Raw genomic sequence first — 22,363 nt, forward strand, 5'->3', positions numbered from 1 at the left:
TATTTTGATCTCAAATGCGTTTTTTCCTTCTTGTTTAATACATCCATATTTTTTCCCCCACTGACTTCCTGGGGGACTGTTTTTTTTCATGGATCTAGATTTATAATAGATCCATGATCTACTGTGTTTGTTTTTTTTCATGGCTGTATTAAGAAGAAGAAGAAGTCTTTTTTTCTCACACCGTCGCGTAGAGTTTACGTCACAGATTTATATACAAAAGTCGCGCGGAAATTGCGTCACAATAGCTTAGCGCCAGCACGCAGGCTCGCCATTTTCGCAGCTCTTTGTGCGCCGAGTTTGCGTGGTTTTATCGAGCGATTCGTCGACTCGGGTTTTAAATATATTTGCAAAAATGCAAGGAAACAGAGGCCCCCAGCAAAACCACGGGTCTAACCGCCCGGGAGACCAGAAGAAACCCGGAGGAACAAACGCCAACGGGCAGCAGCCGGAGCACAGCGAGCCAGTCAAGCCCGAGGAGGCCCTCACCCTGGACCTGCAGTGCTTCAGGAAACCCGGGGAGAAAACCTTCACCCAGCGCAGCAGGCTGTTTGTGGGTAACCTCCCAACCGGAGTCTCCGAGGAGGATCTGGAGAAGCTGTTTGAAAAGTACGGAAAGGCCAGTGAAATCTTCATCAACAAGGAGAGGGGCTTCGGCTTCATCCGGCTGGAGACCAGGATCATAGCTGAGATCGCCAGAGCCGAGCTGGATGATACCCCGTTCAGAGGCAGGCCCATCCGGGTGAGGTTTGCAACACACGGTGCTGCTTTAAGTGTGAAAAACCTGCCAGAGTTTGTGTCCAACGAGCTGCTGGAGGAGGCCTTCTCAGGCTTTGGTCAGATAGAAAGAGCTGTGGTGATCGTGGATGACAGAGGGAGGCCCACAGGGAAGGGCATAGTGGAGTACACCTCAAAACCAGCTGCAAGAAAGGCTCTGGATAAGTGCAGTGAGGGTGCCTATCTTCTCACAGCGTTCCCTCGCCCCATCACTGTGGAACCTATGGAACAGTTTGATGAAGAGGAGGGACTGTCGGAAAAAATCATCAACAAAAACCAGCAGTATCACAAAGAGCGCGAGCAGCCACCACGATTTGCTCAGCCGGGCTCCTTTGAGTACGAGTATGCCATGCGTTGGAAGGCGCTGATGGAGATGGAGAAGCAGCAGTACGAAATGGTGGACCGCAACATGAAGGAGGCTCAGGAGAAGCTGGAGGCTGAGATGGAGGCGGCCAGACACGAGCATCAAGTGATGCTGATGAGGCAGGACCTGCTGAGGCGGCAGGAGGAGCTGCGGAGGATGGAGGAGCTCCACAGTCAGGAGGTGCAGAAGAGGAAACAAGCTGAGCTCCGGCAGGAGGAGGAACGCAGGAGGAGAGAGGAGGAGATGAGGATGCGCAATGAGGAGATGCTGAAGAGGCAGCAGGAGGGCTTCAGGGGCAACTTCTCTGAGAATAGGGAGCAAGACATGAGGATGCATATGGGCGGTCACGGGATGAACAGAAATTCACTGGGTGGAAATTCTGGTCCCGCTGGTACTCCTGGTATGGCTGCTGAGAATGCTCCTATGATGCAGGGGCAAGGAAACAACAACATGCAAGGAGGAGGCCAGAGTGGTTTTCCCAGAGGTGTCCCCGGGCCTGGCGACTATGGACCCAACAAGCAGCGCAGATTTTGAATCACATGTCTGTTTTTTTCCCCTTCTTATTCTCACTGTATTTTAAAGTTCAAGTAGTGAGTCTTACTTTTTGGACTTTGAAAACTGTTGCATGTTATTCTTTTTTTACCTTTTTTATTTGTACATTTGAATTCTTTAGTACTAAAATGTCATAACCTTCTAAATGAGCCATGTGTTTTACTTTATTTTTCACGTTTAATACATTTTTCATAGGGATAGAATATGTTTTGTGTCCTGGACATGTTGACTCTTCTGGAATAAATTCATGATTCCCTAAGAATTTTGAAGATTTTTGTCTTTCAATGCAGCGCGGAGCCAAATGTGTCACCATAAAAGCATGTTTATCTACGATACTGTGCAAAAGTCGCAGGCCACCTTAAACTTTGTTATTTTAGCAAGGCCATAATGATCATGCATATTTATTTCTCAGCAGTTTCTTTACTAATATACACCCAGAACATACAGGAAATATGTATACAGTATTAAAAACGCAAATATGTGGGGCACCCAGTGGCTCAGTTGGTACAGCAGGCAGCTCATGTGCAACTGTCCTTGCTGCTGCAGATTCATTTCCAACCTCGGCCCGTTGCTGCACCTCTTCTCCTCTCTCTCACCCTGTCACTTTTAAGCTGTCCTCTCAAATCAAGGCCACAAAAAAGTAAAAAGAAAAAAAAGCAAATATCTCAGAATAAAACCTCTTTAAAGGCTAAATTTGCAAGTATTTAGTGTGTCTTGAACTCTCTTGGACAAACAATATGAGATTTAAAAAAAACAGGTTGCATTCAAGATTTTTCCAAAGCTCAGTTTTGATTGTTTGAGCTACGACTTTGTAAATTAACTAACTATATATATATACATATATATATATATATATATATATATATGTATATAAACAAACAACTAAAACAAACCTCAGATCTATGGTGGCCTTAGACTTGAACAGTGCTTTACATAATCTCAGTGTGTGTCTCATTCTGGTTCTTGGTTCAGGCCTTTATCACGGGTATCAGCTGTATTTCTGGCATTGATTAGATTATTGATTTAATGAACACTGTGGCACTGATGAATCAATGACCTGATTTACAATTCTGAGCAGGGTTGGAAATGAGATTTTTTTGTCCACCAGCCACTGTGGCTAGTGGATCCAAAGTCTACTCAATGCATTTATTTTTCCTTTGGTTGGAAAGAAAAAAACAAATCTAGCAGCCACTTGCATGTTTTACCAGCATTTTGTTGTTAGCTGCGGTGCTAATTCCCAACCTTGATTTCAGGGCAGCATGTTATGTCACATCAATAACATAATCTCTGTTAAATCAGGCTGAAAATGGTGCAGAAAGGCATGTTAAGTGCAAAATGAGCAGTACAAATGAACACTTGCTGTATTTGCATTTCACTTTTCAACATAGCTGCAGCTAACGGAGTTCATTGGTCAGTTTGAATTGCAAAATTTAACAAGCGTGCATTGACACTATTATTGGGGTTATTATTGTCTGTACCTCTGATGTGAATACCCCAATTTGACTTGCAGATTCATTAATTATTGATTTTGTAAGGCTCAGCTGTGTTTAACCTGCTGTGATACATTAGTGAAAAGGGTCAGTTGTGCATACAGTGATGTCAGCGAGCAAAGCAACCAACAGCTGTGATATGCTATCGTGATATTTCAGGAAAAGGACAGGTGGAATTTATATTAATGGTTTCAATATATTAAAGGGGATCTTTGCTCATTTTCAGAATTCATACATGGTATTTCTGTGGTCAAAGACAGTCCAAAAATATTAATAAATGTGAGCAACTCTCTTTCCCAAACCAAAAACTAGAGTGCTAAAACTCAAATGTGTGATGTCATCAAGTATAAAGTCTGGAGCTGCTTCATAAACTACGAATGGGGAAAGATGTTTTAGACGACACTGAGAGCAGCTAGGGGAAAGTTGTGAGTATATGAGTACATTCCCTGTTTCAGAACTGAGAACTGTGTAATAGATTAAAACTAATTTTAGTATTAAAAAGACAACAAACATAATGTGGATAAACAAAATTAGTTTCCCATTTATTGTCTATACAGCAGCTCGATGACATCACAAGTCTGAGACTTACTTCTCTGGTTTCTGGCTCTGAGAGAGAGCAGCTCATGCTCACAAATACTGACAAAACTTTCCTCGGCCAGGGAAATAACATTGGAATTTATAATTTAGGTGGTGTTTGCCCTAAAGGTGTGCCACTGTTACAGGTAACAAGCAATATTGTAACATTCTGTTAATTAGGCCTCCAATGCTTCCTGGTTTTTATTGATGAATGTCTCCCTGGGCAACTCACCACCTACCAAAGCAGACATTTTTGTGACTCATTCACCATTTAGCCAAGGAGTAAGCTGAGAGAGTTGGTGATAACTGAGCAAAGATTACAGGACAGTCCAAACACTCCTGTCCACACAGTGTGCAGTGACTGTGACACCTGCATACCTACACGCTGACAACATGGACAGTGTCCTAGATTATAAAAGTAAGAGGGGTGTCTGTCTTAAATCTGTATGAGGAAGAAGGCCTGATTCTGTGTCCTGCTGAATAAACAGGATTGAGGCTCACCACATCAGAAAATTACAGTTGGCATCCCAAAAATAGTTTAAAGTTCATTAATCTCAGCAGCATAGAATACAAGTTTTAAAAGCTTTTCAGTGCTGTTTCAGCTCGCTCTTATTGATCTCGGTACTGATCCAAGCCATGCCTCATCTGATGACCTGTCAAGATGAAACCCAAACAGACAGCCTGCAGAGAAAGTCTGGTTTGTAAACATAGCTGTGGTGATGGAAGTGGACTGAAACTGTTTAGACTTGCATAATAGCCACACATTTTCAGTGTGCATGTGCCAGACAGCAACTGTGCAGTGAAAAGAGCCTTTGTGCCCCTCTGTGTGCTGCTAAGTAAACATCCATAGAAAAAGCTGAAGAATAATGTACTAAAAGGTAAAAAGTTAATTTATAGTGGTAAATTAAAGAATTTAATCAAGTGACCTGTTGTTGAGTCTCTTGCCAATTTGTCACCTGATAAAAGATAATCTGATGGTAATTGCAGATATCTGAGATCAGCTGATCATCAAGGCCATTCCGAGGAAACTACACTCCACCCGTATCGGGAGTCCAAAAAGTCATGACCGTACTGCAGCACAGTGACAGCTCCATAAATGATGATCGATAAGGACTCGATCGTAAAGAGGGGAAAGTGAGTATTATCTTGAGGTGAGATCAGCAAGATTTCACGGAAAAAATGGTTCAGAGAAGCACTTTTTAAACACTGTACCATCTCAGATAGATGAAGAGAGATAAGGTCTATCTGTAAGATATTTCTTTTTTTTTTATCGATCATGAAACTGAGGCTTTTGAGCCCAGAAGAGCACAGTGACTAAGTAGATATGTCTAACCAGTTATTCCTTATATTGAACATTCTGCTACATAGTTATACATGTTGCATAATGCTTAGAAGCCTTAATATAAATATAATACATGTCTATAATAAATAAATCAGGCCATGCAGAGATAATACTCACTGAAAGTACAGAGTACTTTCAGTGAGTATTAGTAATTTAAATCAGCATTTTTACGTGTAAGGACCTTTTTAGGTAAGTTATATATATATATATATATATATATATATATATATATATATATATATATATATATATATATATATACATATATATATATATATATATATATATATATCATATAATATATCATATAATATAATATCACATATCATTAATCACAAGAGAGACATGGAAACATGCTACACACATATTAATATTCCTCTTTTATGCAATTTGAAAATTGGGAAATGCCAAACAGTATCAGTACACATTAAATTAGACATCTGCTTCAATCTCATGATCACATAGTACATTTATTACATCTAAATATACATTGCAATAATACATTTTTACCAATGAAGACTCAAGTGTTATCAGCAAAGGGTACTAACATTTATAAAATATAAAAGCACTTATTGTGAAAAGTGGTCCCGCTTTCCCTTCCATTGCTTAAACACACAAGACAAAAAACCAAAAATAAAATAAAACTGTAATGCATACTGTCATATTGAAGTTTAAATGAAGGATCAGTTTTCTGAACCTATATGATGCTCTTCATAAAAAACGTTATTGTATTCAGTATTAGTTTTCAAATAATTTAAGAGCGTTTCTAAAATATGAAAATATTCTCCCAAAATGTAATTCAGTAACTGAAATTATACGGTACATGCAGGAATATTCTTGTGTGTAATCCATTAATAATCAATCAAAGCTCACAGCATTAACCTCCTTTGCTCCCTCTCTTTGAAACTCAATGGAACAATTTGTTTGCAAATTTTATGTTAAAACATTTCATATTCAAATAATTCAACAACATGAGTTTATGTGGTCAAATTATATTTGTTGATTTGCTTAATACTCACTTTGATGAAGATTTCATTGCAAAAAGCACAAAGATGAACTCCTGTATAATAACACAATCAGATACACCATCATGAGTAACCGATCAATAAAAATGACCTTAGCATTAAACCAAAGTTTCCTGGCAGCCTTAACCGAAATGTAATATTATCAAGCTAAACATAATGGTAGTGTGTATTTGAAGTATTAATATAACTTTTGTATGAAGCTATCTTAAAATGTTGCATTGTTTTCAGACTGTCAGAGAAATATTTATGATAATTTTCTCAGCTTTGTTTAAAGTGTCTGACGGGTATGTTTTTGCATTGATCAAGCATTACAGTTACAGTTGTATCAACCCCCTGGATTTCCTTTTTCAGATTGTTAAGTTGAGCTGTTCTACATAGAAAATACATTTCTTACAAGTTTTTACACATTTGTTTGTGTCCTTTCTTCAAGCAAAACCTGCTTAGTGACTCTTTCCTCCTTGGTATGATGGTGCTCAAATAGTATGCTGAAATTCCTTAAAAATAGTAATGCATTTAATACCCTGTTTTCTTCAAAATTATACTGTGACCTTTGTGTTGTTTTACATTACATGTTGCTTTGTGCATCAAAAGTACCTGGTGTCAAAGTAAATGCAAAAAAAGAAAAAAGAAAGGAAAAACACGCACTAAGTGCAATTTTGCAAAGGAACAGGCGCTAAACCTGTGCATTAAAATGACATCTGGTGTTAGTGGAGCTGTTCTTCATTCTTGATTGTTTAACATTTCATCTTAAAACATATTTATCCACATTTAAAACCATAGTTATACACTATGTAAGCTTTAACCTAGCCTTCCTGTAAGACCGAAGCCCAAAATGTTGCAGCACACATTCAAGCCTTTGATTTCTGGATTTCTGAATATGTTTACTGAATTTTGTAAATAAAAAATTATGAATAGGCAGAGTCCCTCGCAAATGCAGAGACAACACTCATAAAAAATGGGTGCCAGTACACTGTGCACATCCCGATTATAAAAAGTTGATAAAACAGAGTGGGAATAAAATAATCAGAGATAATTAAGAAAATGAAAAATAAAAATTGTTGATGCGTGTCAGGGCTTCACTGTTAAGGTGTTTAATTGTGCTGCAAATTGATTAACAGTAGATGAAACAACAACAACAAAATTAAAAAAAAAAAATGCAACAAGCACTGTAATGTCTAGATAGAGTAAACAAACCATGGTATTATGTTTTCTTAACTTACAAAATGCTTTTCATTTATACCTTATTCTGTTTCATTAAAGGACATAAGAATATGTTCCCCAAAATATAATTAATTAATTAAAACTGTACTTGTGTAGTAATGTTCATGTCTGTAATCCATTATTAATTTATTAAATTAGTTTTATTATTAAAGCATAAACCTCCTTTGTTCCCTCTTTGAAACTCAATGAAAAACTTGTGTGTAACTCTTATATAACATGTATAAATAATTTGGCTTCATTAGTTCAAGTGATCAAATGATATTTGTTTATTTGTTTAATACTCAGTCCACTTTAATGAAGATATTATTGCAATTACAATATTTCTCTGACAGTTTCAACAAAAATGTAACATTGTCAAGGTAAACATAATGGTAGTATTTATCTGAAATATGAATATTCATTTGTCAAAAGTTATTAAAAAAAATAATGGTGCTAAACCTTTGCATACATATTACTTTTTTTTTTTATGTGGAGCTGTCATAATACTACATAAAGCCCAAAATCTAGCCGCACACATTCAAGCCTCCGCAGAGATAGGTACTCATAAAGAATGGGTGCCAGTACAATGTGCACCTTTCGATTATACAAATATGGCAAAACAGACCGGGAATAAAATAATCAAAAGATAATTAAAGGTCCAGTGTGTAGGGGGAAGTATTGGCAGAAACAGCATATAATATGATCATGTTTTCCACTGTATTATCAAAATACAGTGGAAAATAAGAATTGTCAAGTTGTTTTGTTTGTTTTTTTGTTTGTCTCAAACTTAGAATGAGCCATTTATATCTAGATGGTGAGTCCTCAAACATGGAGTACACCGTTGTGCATCGCAATGTTTCTACAGTAGCCCAAACGGACAAATGAAACACTGGCTCTGGATGGGCCAGAGGCGAGTGGCGTCAGAAAAATATAGATTTTTCAATGTGAAATTTTGTTCAGTGCTTAAACAGTTTAACTGACCTGGTCTATTTGTTTGGGAGAGGAGGAGACCTCTACGGATAAGTCGGTTCCTGGTAAAAATTGAAAGTTTTAAGTCTTAAGTTATCAGAGAAAAAAGGTGAGCATATGTTAGCAGGTGCTGGGCTAGTGTCCCATCTCCGACATGCAATACAGCATCAGAAAAACATCAGTTTTTTATTTTTATTTTATGTGAAACTTCTTTAATCAGTATTTTTTCAGTATGTTTGTTTTGGAGAGGGAGAGACCCCTGTGGATAATTTGGCTACCAATAAAAAACCTCCTGAAAAATCAACACTGGACGAATTCTAACTGTGAGAAGTTTCAGCTGGTTGTAATCTGCAAGAACTCGTTTTCTGGGTATATAAAAATGCTTTCCATTTAAAATCGTATTCTTTTCAGCTTTAGTTGCACTTCTTTGCTCCCTCTTTGACACTCAATGAAAAACATGTTTGTTTTAAAGAAAAAATCCTGTCAAAATAATTTAGCAACATGAGTTTAGGTAAATACATTTTATTTGTTAATTCGCTGAATAGTCTCCTACTCTCATGTTTTTATTGGGGAAGACAACGCAGTCAGTTTTCTTCCTTTCTTTCTTTCTTTCTGTCTTTCTTTCACACTTTTCTTTCGGCTTTAGCTCCCTTTATAGAAAAATCCCCGTGCAGGGGTGGACTAAACCATTTTGTGCCTTTAAGGTGCAGGGGCTTCAGAGAGCATCCACTATTTATTTTATACAAAGTTCAATCTTTCATGTTACACTAAAGCCCAAAATGTAGCATCACGCATTCAAACTTAGCCTCCGTCCTTTGGATTTCTGTAGAAGTTTCTTTCAAAAATAAAGATGCTTACTGAATTTTGGAAAAAGGATTTATGAATGGGCAGAGTCCCTTGTGTACGCTGAGATAGGCACTCATAAAGAACAGGTGCCAGTACACTGTGCACCTCTCAGGGTTATTTGTATAATAGAGATTGTTTGTATCATAGGGGTGCATAAAAAAACACTAGATAAATAAGAGTCTGCAATGAATGCATTCACAGAGGAACAAATAACTCTTAAGATGTTACTATTTGATTTTAATAGTGTTTTTGGTTTTCTGGCCAAGTTACAAGATTCTGCTTGATGTCGTGTCTTATCAGCATAAGAAAGAACAAAGAACATCATCATATCTGCCCCATTTCTTCTTGTCTTTTTAACCATCTCTGTTTATCACTAACTGAAATGTTATGCACCTTCGCCCTGATAGTTCTGATACAAAGAAGCATGATCATGGAGTCTTGGTTGAATGTCTTATCTCAGATATGACCTTGACACCAGATAAGGACATTATTACAAGCTGGATCTGATATTGTAGGATGCGATCCAGGAAGTGATTAGTCACGTTGACTTGGCATGGCAGGCAGGTATCGTCTTCAGGCTGTTACTCTGTATTATGTAAGACTCTTATATGAAAAGTGATTGAAAGGGAAACAAATGTTGGACATAAATGTATCAGGGACTTTAGCAGAGATAGTTCTTTCAGATCTGTACACAACAGCGTCACTTAGATGACGGTCTAAAGGTCATATTCAGGAATGACATGTTCAGCAAACGGATTGATCTGATTCAGGGCGACCGATGTCTGTTTGTGTCTGCAATAGAAACACAAAAAGCTGCAGAGGCCACTAAAAATATATGACTCGAAGTAAAGAACTAGGTGCGGTTGTTATTTCGGATTCTCCTGTAGTTTCTCCCTCTGCTTTGGATCTCCCCAGCAACTTTATCGAAATCTCCTGTGTTAATTATCAGACAGATATCTGGCATTCCTAGCTGCGATTGGCCAGTCACAAAATCAGACCAGATAAGAAAGGTGTGACATCACAGGAGTGGTGACGATGGGCATGTCATGATGTTTCTCCTTGCCCAACCCTAACACTGTTAGACAAACGGACAGACGATAGGAGAGACTCTCTCTCACTGCCTTTGTCTAATGTATTTTCCAAAAAGGCAGAGGTGATTAATACACACTCCATTACGCACTGTACCTGAGGACTCTGACTCTTCGCTTTCTGAAAGATATTAAGGAATCATGGTCCGCTTCACAGTCCTGACTACTTTTCTGACTTGTATGGTAAGTTGGTCTGTTAATTTTTCTTTGTAAGGAACCTGCCTGAGTTTTAGTCAACAGTATAATAATATTGTCACATTGCTTTATTCTCATACTTCAGTATTAGAAACTTTATTGGTTTTTACTAGGATATGATCTATGACAAGGACTAAAAAGTAGAAAAATAATTGCTAAAAATGTTTAAAGTTGTTATTACACGTAATAATGGATCCAGATGTTACTAACAGTAGTAGCAGTAAGGGTTGACAATTTGTTACGGCAGTAAAGCACCTTAACGAAATGAAAGTCGAAATGAGCCCCTTAGAGAAACGTCTCCCAAGCTAGTGGCGGTTCAGTTGGTTCAAGTGGTTATAAGTTCAGCTGTATGGAAGATGTTAAATACCTAAATAAATATAATACACATTATAATGTTTAATTTCTTCATGAAAATGAATTGCATTTTACAATGTGTGTTTTAGACGGCAAAGTGGTGCATTGGTTAGCACTCTTACCTCTCAGCAAGAGGGTTGCTATCCCACTGATAGTGTGGGTTTTCTCCGGGTTCCCTGGCTTCCTCCCACAGTACAAAGACATGCTAGTTAGATTAATTGGTGACTCTAAATCGCCCATAGTTGTGAATCTCAACATGAATGGTTGTCCGTCTCTATGTGTCAGCCTGTTATAGTCTGGAAACCTGTCCAGGGTGTAGCCCGTCCATCGGCTCCAGCCCCCTGTGACCCGTACGAGGATGAGCAGTTACAGAAAATAGATGGATGAATGAATGGAATGTGTATTTGAGTTTACTTCACCTATTTCTGGGTTTTGCGTTTATTCTGGCATTTCAAATCTTCCGTACAACTGATAGTTATAAGGACCTATTAAAAAATATAGCCTAATTATAGAAGATAAGCTTGTGTAAATTGGTTATCATGTTTAAAAGATGGCATTTTAAAATTAACACTCCTAAGCATGTTGGTAAATTTAATCTAGATTAATGTCTGTTTTCATTCTTCATAGTAAATAAAGTGTTAATTTTACAGTTGTAGGGTCCGGTGATTTAATTTTAATTTAGGTTTTTGGTTTTGGCTGGTGTATTAAGATTGAAAATATGAAATACGGTAAGTCAAATCTGGATGACCAAATAAGTTCTGTCACAATTTGGAAAAGTCAAAGTCAAAGTCAAAGTCAAGTGTTTCTTTCATATAATTTGTATAAATTATGTAAATAAATTATTATATATTTTCTGTCGCTGAAGATGTGAATTGTGGTTGTAATCAGCCTTAAACATTTAACATATGTAGCCCATTTGAACTTGAACATACTTCACTGAACATTTTCCATTTAATTTGTCTAACTAGGTGGCATTAAGTAACTAACATGGCAGGGCTCAGTACAGCCCTACTGTGAAGTTGTGACACTAAATGTTCTATTATGGTATTTATGTTGACTACCAATTTTTCAATATAACATGTAAAGAGTCAATCGCTTGAGTTTTCACAAGTGTTCCCTCTTCTTCACTTACAGCATAATGTGGCTTCCTCTACTGTGAGTATTTTTGACAACTCTGTCTTCAATGCAGGTGCTCTCAAAGGCCCAACATGAACCAGGCTACTGCGCTTTCTATGAGGAGTGTGGTCGTAATCCGTCACTTGGAGACACCCTCATCCCCCCTATCGTCCCCTGTTTTAACTACAGCCGTGCCCGTGCCATCACAGGAGAGCACTACAAGAAACTCAAACAGGTCTGTAGATCCTGCTTAGTGTTCAAGTGAGCAGAGAACATGATTGAATAAAGCATAGTAGAGTACATTTATTTCTGAGAATTAATTTAAAAGAAATTCATTTGACAAGATGTGAGCTTGAGTCTGTCATTTTATAAAACAGCACCTGTTCTTGCTACAGGTGTGTCCAATTTTGGACCGCGGAGAGGGCAACACATTTGCCTGCTGCTCCATCAAACAGCTGTCATCACTGGAAATGAGTCTGACTTTGTCTAAGGCAGTGCTGGTCCGCTGCCCTTCCTGCGCTGAGAACTTTGCCCACCTGCACTGCATCAACACCTGCAGCCCCAACCAGAGCCAGACAGTAAAGGTCACAAAGGTCATGAATGTCACCAGCCTGGGCAAGATAAGGGAAGCCGTGGTAGGTTACCAGGCCTTCATCAGCACCACCTTCGCAGACGCCGCCTTTCAGTCTTGTAAGAATGTCCGGATCCCAGCCACAGGAGGCTTCGCCATTGCCACCATGTGTGGTCGATATGGCGCCAAGCTTTGCACCCCCCAGAACTGGTATGACTTCCAGGGAGACTCTAGTAACGGCCTGGCTCCACTGGACATCGACTTCCAACTGAAAAAAGAAGGAGACACAGAGGGTCTACCAAAGGGTGTGATTCCGTACAATGGACGTGCTCTTAAGTGTAATGAGATCACACCATCTGGGGGCCAGGTCTGCTCCTGCCAGGACTGCCAAGAGTCGTGTCCGAAGGTGCCATCTCCTGCACTGCCCCCCGGCCCCTTCAGACTGTTGGGAACAGACGGCTTCCTCGTGATTTCTATCATCTTACTCTGTCTTCTTTTGTTTGCCTTCATTTTCTACCTCGCCGTGTCTTGCCTGGTGAGGTCCCAGAAAAAAAAGGCAGAGGAGAAAGGAAAGAGACAGGGGAAACACAAAGACCAGAACAGTAATGATGTGACTCAGCAAGTCATTCATCCATCAGAGGTGACATGCGCGGACAGAAACAGCATGGCCGCTCAAGCTTTCCTAAGTAAACAGTTTCAGCACTGGGGAACCCTCATGGCCTCTTATCCTCTCACGGTTAGTTTCACCAAAGCATTTTTAACCAGTAAAAAGCAGAATATGTGATAGCAAATTTATGACTTTTTTGCCCCCCAGTGTTAGCTTGAAACATGTCTGTCTCGGGACACTCAGAAGAAATCGGGCTGAAACCAATGTACACAATTTTTTACCGGAATCACTTGTTATTTTCACAGGTGCTCCTGTTATCGGCTGCAGTAGTAGCTGTCTTCTCTGCCGGTCTCAAGTCCATAGAGCTAACCACCGATCCAGTCGAGTTGTGGTCTGCTCCCAACAGCCGTGCCCGCCAGGAGAAAGAATTCCACGATTCACACTTTGGCCCCTTTTTCAGAACGAACCAGCTGATCTTGACAGCGCCGGGCAGACAAGGCCACACTTATGACTCTTTGCTCTTTGGACCCCAGAACTTCAGTGGGCTTGTATCCAAAGATCTCGTCATTGAGTTGCTGGAGCTCCAGACACGAATCAGGGTAAAAAGACCAGAATCAAAGTTGAAAATATTGGCCAAAGCTCACCATGTGATTTGATACATTGATGCATCTTCTATTCCACTTTTAGAACATCAGCTTCTGGTCAGAGGATCTGAACCACACAGCAACTCTAAAGGATGTGTGTTTTGCACCGCTTAACCCATCCAACCCTTCGGTGACGGACTGTGCAATCAACAGCTTGCCACAGTACTTCCAGAACAGCCTGGACAACATTAATGCCAAGGTGAACATGACAGAGCTGGGAGTGACCAAAGAAGTGGACTGGAGAGACCACTTAATCTACTGCCTCAAGTAAGGATCCATTAAATGGAATTTCAAATCAAGCTCTAACAATTCATCAGCAACTGCTCAGGAATTTAACAATCCATTTTTTAATCTCTTCTCAAGCTCCCCCCTGTCCTTCAAAGACATCACTGATTTAGGTATGAGCTGCATGGCTGATTATGGAGCTCCAGTTTTCCCCTTCCTGGCGGTGGGAGGCTACGATAGTGAGTGACTTTTAGCACTATCATTTACACATAAAATACCTTAACAAGCAAGACAGAAAAAGGGCGACTTGCTTTAATGTTTTACATCTTGCTTTCTTCCAGATGACGACTTCACCAACGCTGAGGCTTTCATCCTGACCTTCTCCCTCAACAACTACGCTCGCAATGACCCCAAGTTCAAAGTGGCTATGCAGTGGGAGACAGAATTTCTTAAAATTGTTCAGGACTACCAGAAGAACCCAGCCGCCAACTTCACCTTTGCATACATGGCAGAGGTACAGCAAAATATGGAATCTCATGAAGCACATTATACATCTGTGATCACTAGCTAGGATGTCCTGGTAGTAAATTTGCATTTCCTTGGAGAACAAAGGCATGACCCTCCTCTCACTCTGACTGGTTAGTTCTTGTTGCCTTTGTTGATTTGGTTGGTTAAGGTTTAGACAAGAGGACTGGGATTGGTTAGGATTTGATGAAGAATGTCAGAGTAAGCAAATCAGAGGCAGAGTAAGGCAGTGTAGGGTCATGCCTTCGCTATCCTTGAAAGCATAAATTTGCATCTTGTTGGCCTAGGGTTTTAAGACCCTGACCATGTAATCTTGAAGTTCTTGTTTTGAGACCAAACAGGGACCTTTGTTGCAGATCATCCTTCATCTCTCATAAGTTAAAATTCTCAAAAAAGAAGTAATCAACAGCAATGCTGATAAAGACTAATGTCAATGGTTTTTCAAAGGGCACGTTGAGTTCTCTCCTCTTTTTCTACCTCCTGAATCTACTACCTGTCAAGCCTTTAACCCTTGTCTTATCTCTGGTCTTAACCTGGTATACAGAGGTCTCTAGAGGATGAGATTAATCGAACAACAGCTGAGGATATCCCCATCTTCATGATCAGCTATGCTGTAATCTTTGTTTACATTGCTGTGGCACTGGGGGAGTACTCTTCATGGAAGCGCATACTGGTAAGAATTAACCTTTACTGTCATGTTTTCAGTCAGTCTTAGTTGGTCAGTCCACCACTTTAGTCCAGACTAGTCAACAATTATTGGATGGATTGCAATACATTTTTGCACAGACATTCCTGCTCCAAAGTAGATGAATTTTACAGATGAAGATGATCCCCTGACATTTTCTCTACAGCTACCATGAGGTGACCACTTGTGGTTTTATCCCACTCAGCATGATCTATAATAACTTTGGTTGTCTCTTAACTTTGTCTAATACTCCAGATTATAACCAAATAACTAATAACTCACTATCTAGCTCAGCTATGTATTGTGTTAACTTCTAGCATGTAACACCAAGTTGGTATTCCTTCAAAAACATGTTAACATTGTCATTTCAGGCAGCGTGATGTTAGCATTTATTTCTAAGTATCATCATGTCTTTACAGCTTTACAGAGCTGCCAGCATGACTCTAGACTCATAGTATTGTTAAAATGTTGCGACATATACTGTCTTGTGTTTCTATAGAGTCAGAGGTATACAACATGTGCCGGGGATACCATACGCCTCCACCAAGAAAGTAAAGTTGTTAAAATAGTACTTATCACATCACAGAGATAAAGAAAGACTGAAGTGGTACGGCTGTATCAGCTGTATAGTGCTTATCTCTACTGTAAAGCACATTGAGTCATTGGCCATGAAGTTATACAATACAGAAAACATGATACAGCAAAAGATATGAATGCAGATGTTTCACAGAGTTGAAAGACATCTAGATTCACAAAAGGTTCACTGAGTTGAAAGACATATTCTTATCTCTGCATCCTGTAGGTGGACTCCAAGTTTCTTGTGGGCCTGGGTGGCATCCTGGTGGTCGGTTGTTCTGTCCTCACCTCCATGGGCTTCTATTCCTGGATTGGCATCCCCTCCTCGCTGGTGATCCTGCAGGTCGTGCCATTCCTGGTGCTCGCTGTTGGAGCAGACAACATCTTCATCTTTGTTCTGGAGTACCAGGTGTGTACAAGTGTGCGCACCATGAATGTGCAGTATGGCTTAATTTTTAAGGTATAAATATATATCATTTTTGGTGATGTTACCTTACTACTCCAAACCTTTTCAGAGAGATGTACGGAGGCCAGAAGAGAGGAGAGAGGAGCAGATTGGTCGTGTCCTCGGAAGCGTAGCTCCCAGCATGCTCCTATGCAGTCTCTCTGAGGCTGTCTGCTTCTTTCTAGGTAAGAACTTTTGCAAAAACTACATTTAAATCATTTTGCGCACAGCTGTGAGAAGGGACCATTAAGTTTCAATAAAAGTGCATAAATCTTTCTGTCTTTTGCTACCCAAGGGGCCCTGTCCACCATGCCAGCAGTGAAAACCTTTGCTCTGTACGCTGCACTGGCCGTGCTCATGGACTTCGTCCTTCAGATGACAGCCTTTGTGGCCCTGCTGTCCCTAGACGCCCGGCGCCAAGACAACAACCGCTGTGAACTGCTCTGCTGTGTAACAGTGTCAACTCAGCGCCCCAACAAGCCAAATGAGGGCTTCCTGCTGCCCTTCATGAGGAAATATTACGCCCCCGTCCTGTTGCACCGTTTCACTAGGATCATAGTGGTAAAGCTCTTAAATCTTTAGCTATATTGGACTTTTATCAAGACAGTTATTTTTCAACCTGTGGTCTCTGGAGTACATTAAATAAGAAATCTAAGGCTTTTATAAGATATGAATTTGCTCATCATGAACACATGCCTTTCAACTGGATATTTGTTTAATATATTCTGTCCTGTGCTCTCCTCAGATGGTGGTTTTCATTTTCATGTTCTGTGGATCTTTATACCTCATGTTTAATGTAACCGTGGGTCTAGATCAGGAGCTGGCTATGCCTAAGGTCAGTAAGTACTGCTATGTAAGAATATATGCCTGTGCACTCCTCTTTCAATGTAACCTGACAAAGATTATTCTGTTTTTGCTGCAGGGTTCTTATATGTTGGACTACTTCCAATACCTGTACAAATATTTTGAAGTTGGAGTCCCAGTTTATTTTGTAACAAAAAAGGGCTTCAACTTCAACACTGTGGAGGGCATGAATGCAGTCTGTTCCAGCGTGGGCTGCGATCAGTTCTCACTCACCCAGAAGATCCAGTATGCCACCAACTACCCTGATCTGTGAGTATGTTTATTTGCACACTTTTTTCCCTGGTCTTAATAATGCGTAGCTTTAAAAAACTTGCTCTGCTCAGTCCAGTGAAGTGTGGTTCTCTGCCTTTGTCCTTCACATTATTATTTTTCACTGACAGATCCTTGAACCTCCTGATATCATAGAAGCAACCTTTTACATACCAACAATCAGATCAGTTAATGATGAACTTGGTTACATGAACGCCACTGAGCAGATAAAGGGTGCTTCTAATTGATGGTGCCAGGAATAGTGGAATAGAGAGCAAACACCTAAAACATTCACTGTAATGACTGCCTGTGTATTATTCAAACCATTGTGTTAAGATTATGACCAGGTTGATTAATAGGAGTAAAACAATTTATTTTGTTGTTTCTTTCAGTTTAATATGTACTGTATATCATTCCACCAAACAAATAATTTGTGATGTATAAATGCAACACTTGCAGAAGAGAATTATGTTATATAGTGATCACCATAAATCATCTGACATATCATCATGACATATACTAATTATCAATAGATGCTTTTGGGGTAATGTGACAGTTAAAGGAATTATATTACAGCATTATACAGTCTATGATTACAACATATGTTTGTTTCCTGGAGATAAGAAGTATTATTGAGCTAATTTATGGTTCCCATTATCAGTAGCTTGCTGGCAAAGCTAATCTCATAAAGGGGAAACTTGAGTTACAGTAGCCTATTATATGAAACTGAATGCAAACTAAAAAAACAATCATGCTGGATAAGAATTGTATTAAATCTACCAGAAGGGTTAAGTCTTGAAATGCTTGATTAAAGTAGGTGAAACTATGTTCCCTTAAATTGTGTGTTTGTAGGCTATCACTGTCAAAGCTCTTAGGTTGGGATAATTGGGAATTCTTGGAAATGTGCGTATATGCTTTCATGCCAAGCGTTAGATGACGGGATTATCACCAATATCATGTCTGCGACAACACAGCTGAGTTGACCGCATTCCAGTAGTTGGAAAAATATTTTTTTTTTAGCAAAACCAGTTCAAGCCAGGTTAGCCATTGCTACCAATACATTTGATAAGACTGCATTTACGCTTAAACGCTTTAGCAACATGTCCACAGATAACAGTTGGACAGGACTGTGTATGACAAAAGAAACAGAAGTGCTGATTAACAGTAGATTACTTCAGCCATCACTACTGTTGATGCGTGAAGCAGACATCTTGGATTTTGAGGGGTAGATGAGGTTCCTCCGACTTTTCAAAAAAAACTCGACTTCAGGGGTCGTTTCAGTTGAAATTTCTGAATAGAAACTTGAAAATTTCATCTTCCCAGTACAAATGGAAAATACCATAAATATGAAGCTACAGCCAGCAGCTGCTTAGCTTAGCATAGAGACAGTGAAACAGCTTGCCTGACTCTTTCCAAAGGTAACAAAATCTGTATCGCTAATATTATAGTTTAGTATGGGCCTGTATAGTTTACAAAGTCAGCCAGGGTATGGTTTTTATGCTAAGCTAAGCTTACTATCTCCTGGCACCACCATTAACTTTATGCACAGACTGATCTCATTATTGAAGGATGGACTAACAAATTGTTGTTGTTGGTCTTTAAGATTTGGTGACTAAAAACAAAGAATAACACTAGTCTTATCCTTAAATACGGACACTCCTGCATTCCTTTAGATCCTACTTGGCTATTCCTGCTAACTCCTGGGTAGATGATTTCATTGACTGGCTGAACCCTGGATCCAGATGTTGTCGTCTGTATGGCTTTGGTGCCAATGCTGGGAAGTTCTGCCCTGCAAGTGAACGTGAGAATCACCACTTTAACATGCTTTCTTTAATATGAAATTTCCTTACATAATGAAAGAAATTACCCTTCTTTAATAAATAACTACTTTGCTTTTATGTTTCATTAGCAACTTGGCGATGTCCCCGGAAGTGTATGGCTATTCCTTCAGATGGTGTCCTCAGGCCAACTGTGGAACAATTCAATCGCTTCCTCCCTGACTTCCTGGGTAACAGGCCGGACCTTCAGTGCCCCAAAGGGTGTGTATTGTAACATTACGTGTGCACACATAAAAACAACATGAAAACAACATTCTCACTGCTTATTGTCACATTTTATAGTGGTCTTGGAGCCTATGACACATCTGTGGTGAGAGATCAGAGTGGGGAAATTATAGGTATGTCAAATCAAATAATCTTAAAGCTTATTCTTACTGTAAAGCATCTTGTTTTATTAATAGAAATGGTGTGGTAAGTGAACTTTTTCCTCTGTGTGTTCCCAGCCTCTCGGTTCATGGCTTACCACACACCTTTAACCAACTCTCAGGAGTTCACTGCTGCCTTGCTGAAGGCCAGAGAGCTGGCCCACAACATCACATTGGGCATGAGGCAGATACCAGGCACCTCACCTGACTTTGAAGTATTTCCTTACACGTAAGTACTTTGATTTCCCAAACTCCATCTCATCTTGGCTCCTCCAAAAAATCTATTCCTGCTTCTACAAGTTTGTGATTTTATTATTCATATGGTGGTGGTCATTAATCCTATGCAATCTGTCATTTCTGACCATTATTTTTCTTCCCCTTTCCTCCAGGTTGACTAATGTCTTTTACGAGCAGTACCTGACCATTGTGCCAGAGGGACTCTTCAACATCTCTTTGTGTCTGCTGCCGACCTTTGTGGTGTGCTGTCTATTACTGGGTTTGGATCTTCGCTCTGGTTTGCTCAACCTCATCACCATAATCATGATCACAGTGGACACTGTTGGTGTCATGACACTGTGGGGCATTGATTACAACGCAGTGGCCCTCATCAATCTGGTCACGGTAAGAACATGTCTGCGATGGGTATGTAAGAGGCGCGCGACCGATTTTACACAGGGCTTTTACTTGAAATACTCACCCTGTGAGGACACTTCCATAATGTCTTCTGTGATTTTAGAGCTTTTGAAAAACTATCTTGACCTGGGCCTGTGTTACAAATTGTAAGTGCGCAGTTTGAAAAGATGTGTGTTTACCAGGCTCTTACCTGGAGAAAGATGCTACTGGGTTGCATTATGGGAAATACAGGATCTGGGAGCCAAGTGAGGGACTAGCAATGAAGACATTTTAGCCCCTGCTGCTCCAATTTTGATCATTCTTTTTTAAGTTTTAGTCCTTTTGATTCTTCCAACTTTATGCAGGTGCAATACTAAATTGCTGGAATGTTCCTTCTATATTTTCCCCAGTCTATGATGTTATAATTTGTTTCCAATGGAGCAAGATATTTATAATCCATATTACCATCAGTTATCTCTATAGCCAGTTCTTAGAATAAGATTATTAATCCCACACTGAGGAAATTCATCTTTCAACAATTCTTTCTTTACAAACTTACATTGGCTGTGTTGTTTGCAGGCCGTGGGCATCTCTGTGGAGTTTGTGTCTCATATGACCAGATCCTTTGCACTCAGCACTAAGCCAACACATGTAGAAAGAGCTATGGAGGCTACTGCCAACATGGGCAGCGCGGTAAGTGAACTGTATAGCAATGCAGAGCACACATTGTTACTCTCGCACAAATTTGAAGCAGAAATCTGAGAAATAAACATTCACTTTTTGTGCCACATACAGTTGATTGTATGCACATACATTAACAGCAATTAAGCATGTTTATTTGGTGCCCTGTAGGTGTTCGCTGGTGTTGCTATGACCAACCTGCCAGGCATACTTGTGCTGGCATTTGCCAAAGCGCAACTTATCCAGATCTTCTTCTTCCGATTAAACCTGGTGATAACACTTTTGGGGATGGCTCACGGACTCATATTCCTCCCGGTGCTGCTCAGCTACTTTGGTATGTACTTCATAGATGCCTGTTTATGTGTGCAACAAAGAGGTTTGAAGAGCTATATTAACAATAAATTTCATTTTTCCTTTTCTCAGGTCCCGGTGTGAATAAAGCAGTGCTGCTGCAGCTCCAGCAGGAGAAAGCAAAAGCCAGCCAAGGGCTGGAGATGAGAAATAACATGAAACAAGTCTATGACAACTTGAGCTATGAAGACAATGAGATGAAACAGGGTGCAGACTTCATAAAGTACACCAGCAGACCTACACAAATTAACGAGAACCGACAGGAGAAGAAAGAGGAAAGAATTGACCGTTTTTGAGCACCACAAAAAACTGTTTTTAAGCTCTGATAAGTGAATACCTCTGTGACAAACTGAACAAGGACAGGCACATAAAAGGACAGAGATAGTGAACATGGAGTCATGTATTTTGCTCCGTATGGAAATCATTAACTTAACTATGTACCTCAATCAGAAATGGAGAGGTGGGACTGAAGACGACAACACACAGCTGTGCAATATTTCTGAGAAATGCAAGAGTGGACTATTGCAATAAGAGTCAACCTTCCTGTCTTAACATGTGAAAATCTACACGTCTGTCTTCACAAGCACTGCTGGACAAGATGAGTTGATTCCAAATGTGGAATGATTTGACCGGAGGTTGACAAATGTTCTTGAATTAGTCATTTTGTATTTTTTGTATTGTATGTAATTATTTTGTATGTTTAATACTTAACATTAGTACTGTTTAAAATGATTTTATGGAACAAACACTCCAGTTTTTCATATTATAGTTTCTTCAATAGAAGTATGGTGGCATTGGTGTATACTGTGCAAGCAGTAAAGAATATTATCAAATGTGTTTAAACATTTGGTATCATAATTTTTCATAAGTTATTTATGGTACAAAAAAGACACGCTAGATTGTCATGCATCAAATACAAGGTCTATGACTGAAAGGTTATGTGTATAATTAAACAAAATATACAGATTTAAGTGTGCAGACGTTTTTTTTTGTTTTTTTTTTTTATAACATTTGTGACTATACTTCCAGCACCTAGGAAAGTCTTTACACTAATTGATCAGTGTACAATGATTTGTCTGTATAAAAATATGACTTGTGAAATTTCTTCCATTTACTGTGTTTCTGTGACACAATCAAATAGTTTGGTAATGAGAAATACGGTATCAAATTTTCTTAGAGGCTGCATCAAAAATGTCTGAAAATTAACTTTACACTTACATTTATTTTGGTAATG

General features: G+C 39.4%; 2 protein-coding genes across 3 annotated transcripts; both read left to right on the forward strand.

Moving 5' to 3' along the window:
- The first annotated feature begins 235 nt into the window (after window positions 1–235).
- Window positions 236–1,952, forward strand: nono (non-POU domain containing, octamer-binding). The gene has a single exon (XM_042488216.2). The coding sequence runs from the start codon at window positions 353–355 to the stop codon at window positions 1,670–1,672; it is 1,320 nt and encodes a 439-aa protein (XP_042344150.1). The 5' UTR covers window positions 236–352; the 3' UTR covers window positions 1,673–1,952.
- Window positions 1,953–10,217: 8,265 nt separating this feature from the next.
- npc1l1 (NPC1-like 1) lies at window positions 10,218–22,105 on the forward strand. 2 transcript variants are annotated; one of them, XM_042488106.2, is made up of 21 exons: window positions 10,218–10,409; window positions 11,965–12,126; window positions 12,287–13,198; window positions 13,375–13,668; window positions 13,757–13,980; window positions 14,077–14,177; window positions 14,280–14,452; window positions 15,008–15,136; window positions 15,951–16,133; window positions 16,240–16,354; window positions 16,465–16,730; window positions 16,915–17,004; window positions 17,092–17,282; window positions 18,956–19,083; window positions 19,192–19,321; window positions 19,403–19,458; window positions 19,564–19,714; window positions 19,875–20,106; window positions 20,677–20,790; window positions 20,950–21,112; window positions 21,202–22,105. In XM_042488106.2, the coding sequence occupies exons 1-21, from the start codon at window positions 10,368–10,370 to the stop codon at window positions 21,423–21,425; spliced, it is 4,080 nt and encodes a 1,359-aa protein (XP_042344040.1). In that variant the 5' UTR covers window positions 10,218–10,367; the 3' UTR covers window positions 21,426–22,105. The 2 variants fall into 2 exon arrangements, with proteins under 2 accessions (XP_042344040.1, XP_087933111.1); XM_088076985.1 differs by having other exon boundaries at window positions 16,915–17,282.
- Window positions 22,106–22,363: the final 258 nt, after the last annotated feature.

This window comes from Plectropomus leopardus, chromosome 4 (assembly GCF_026936395.1).
Source record: "Plectropomus leopardus strain MGB_pleo_1.0 chromosome 4, ASM2693639v1, whole genome shotgun sequence".
Taxonomy (NCBI): Eukaryota; Metazoa; Chordata; class Actinopteri; order Perciformes; family Serranidae; genus Plectropomus; species Plectropomus leopardus.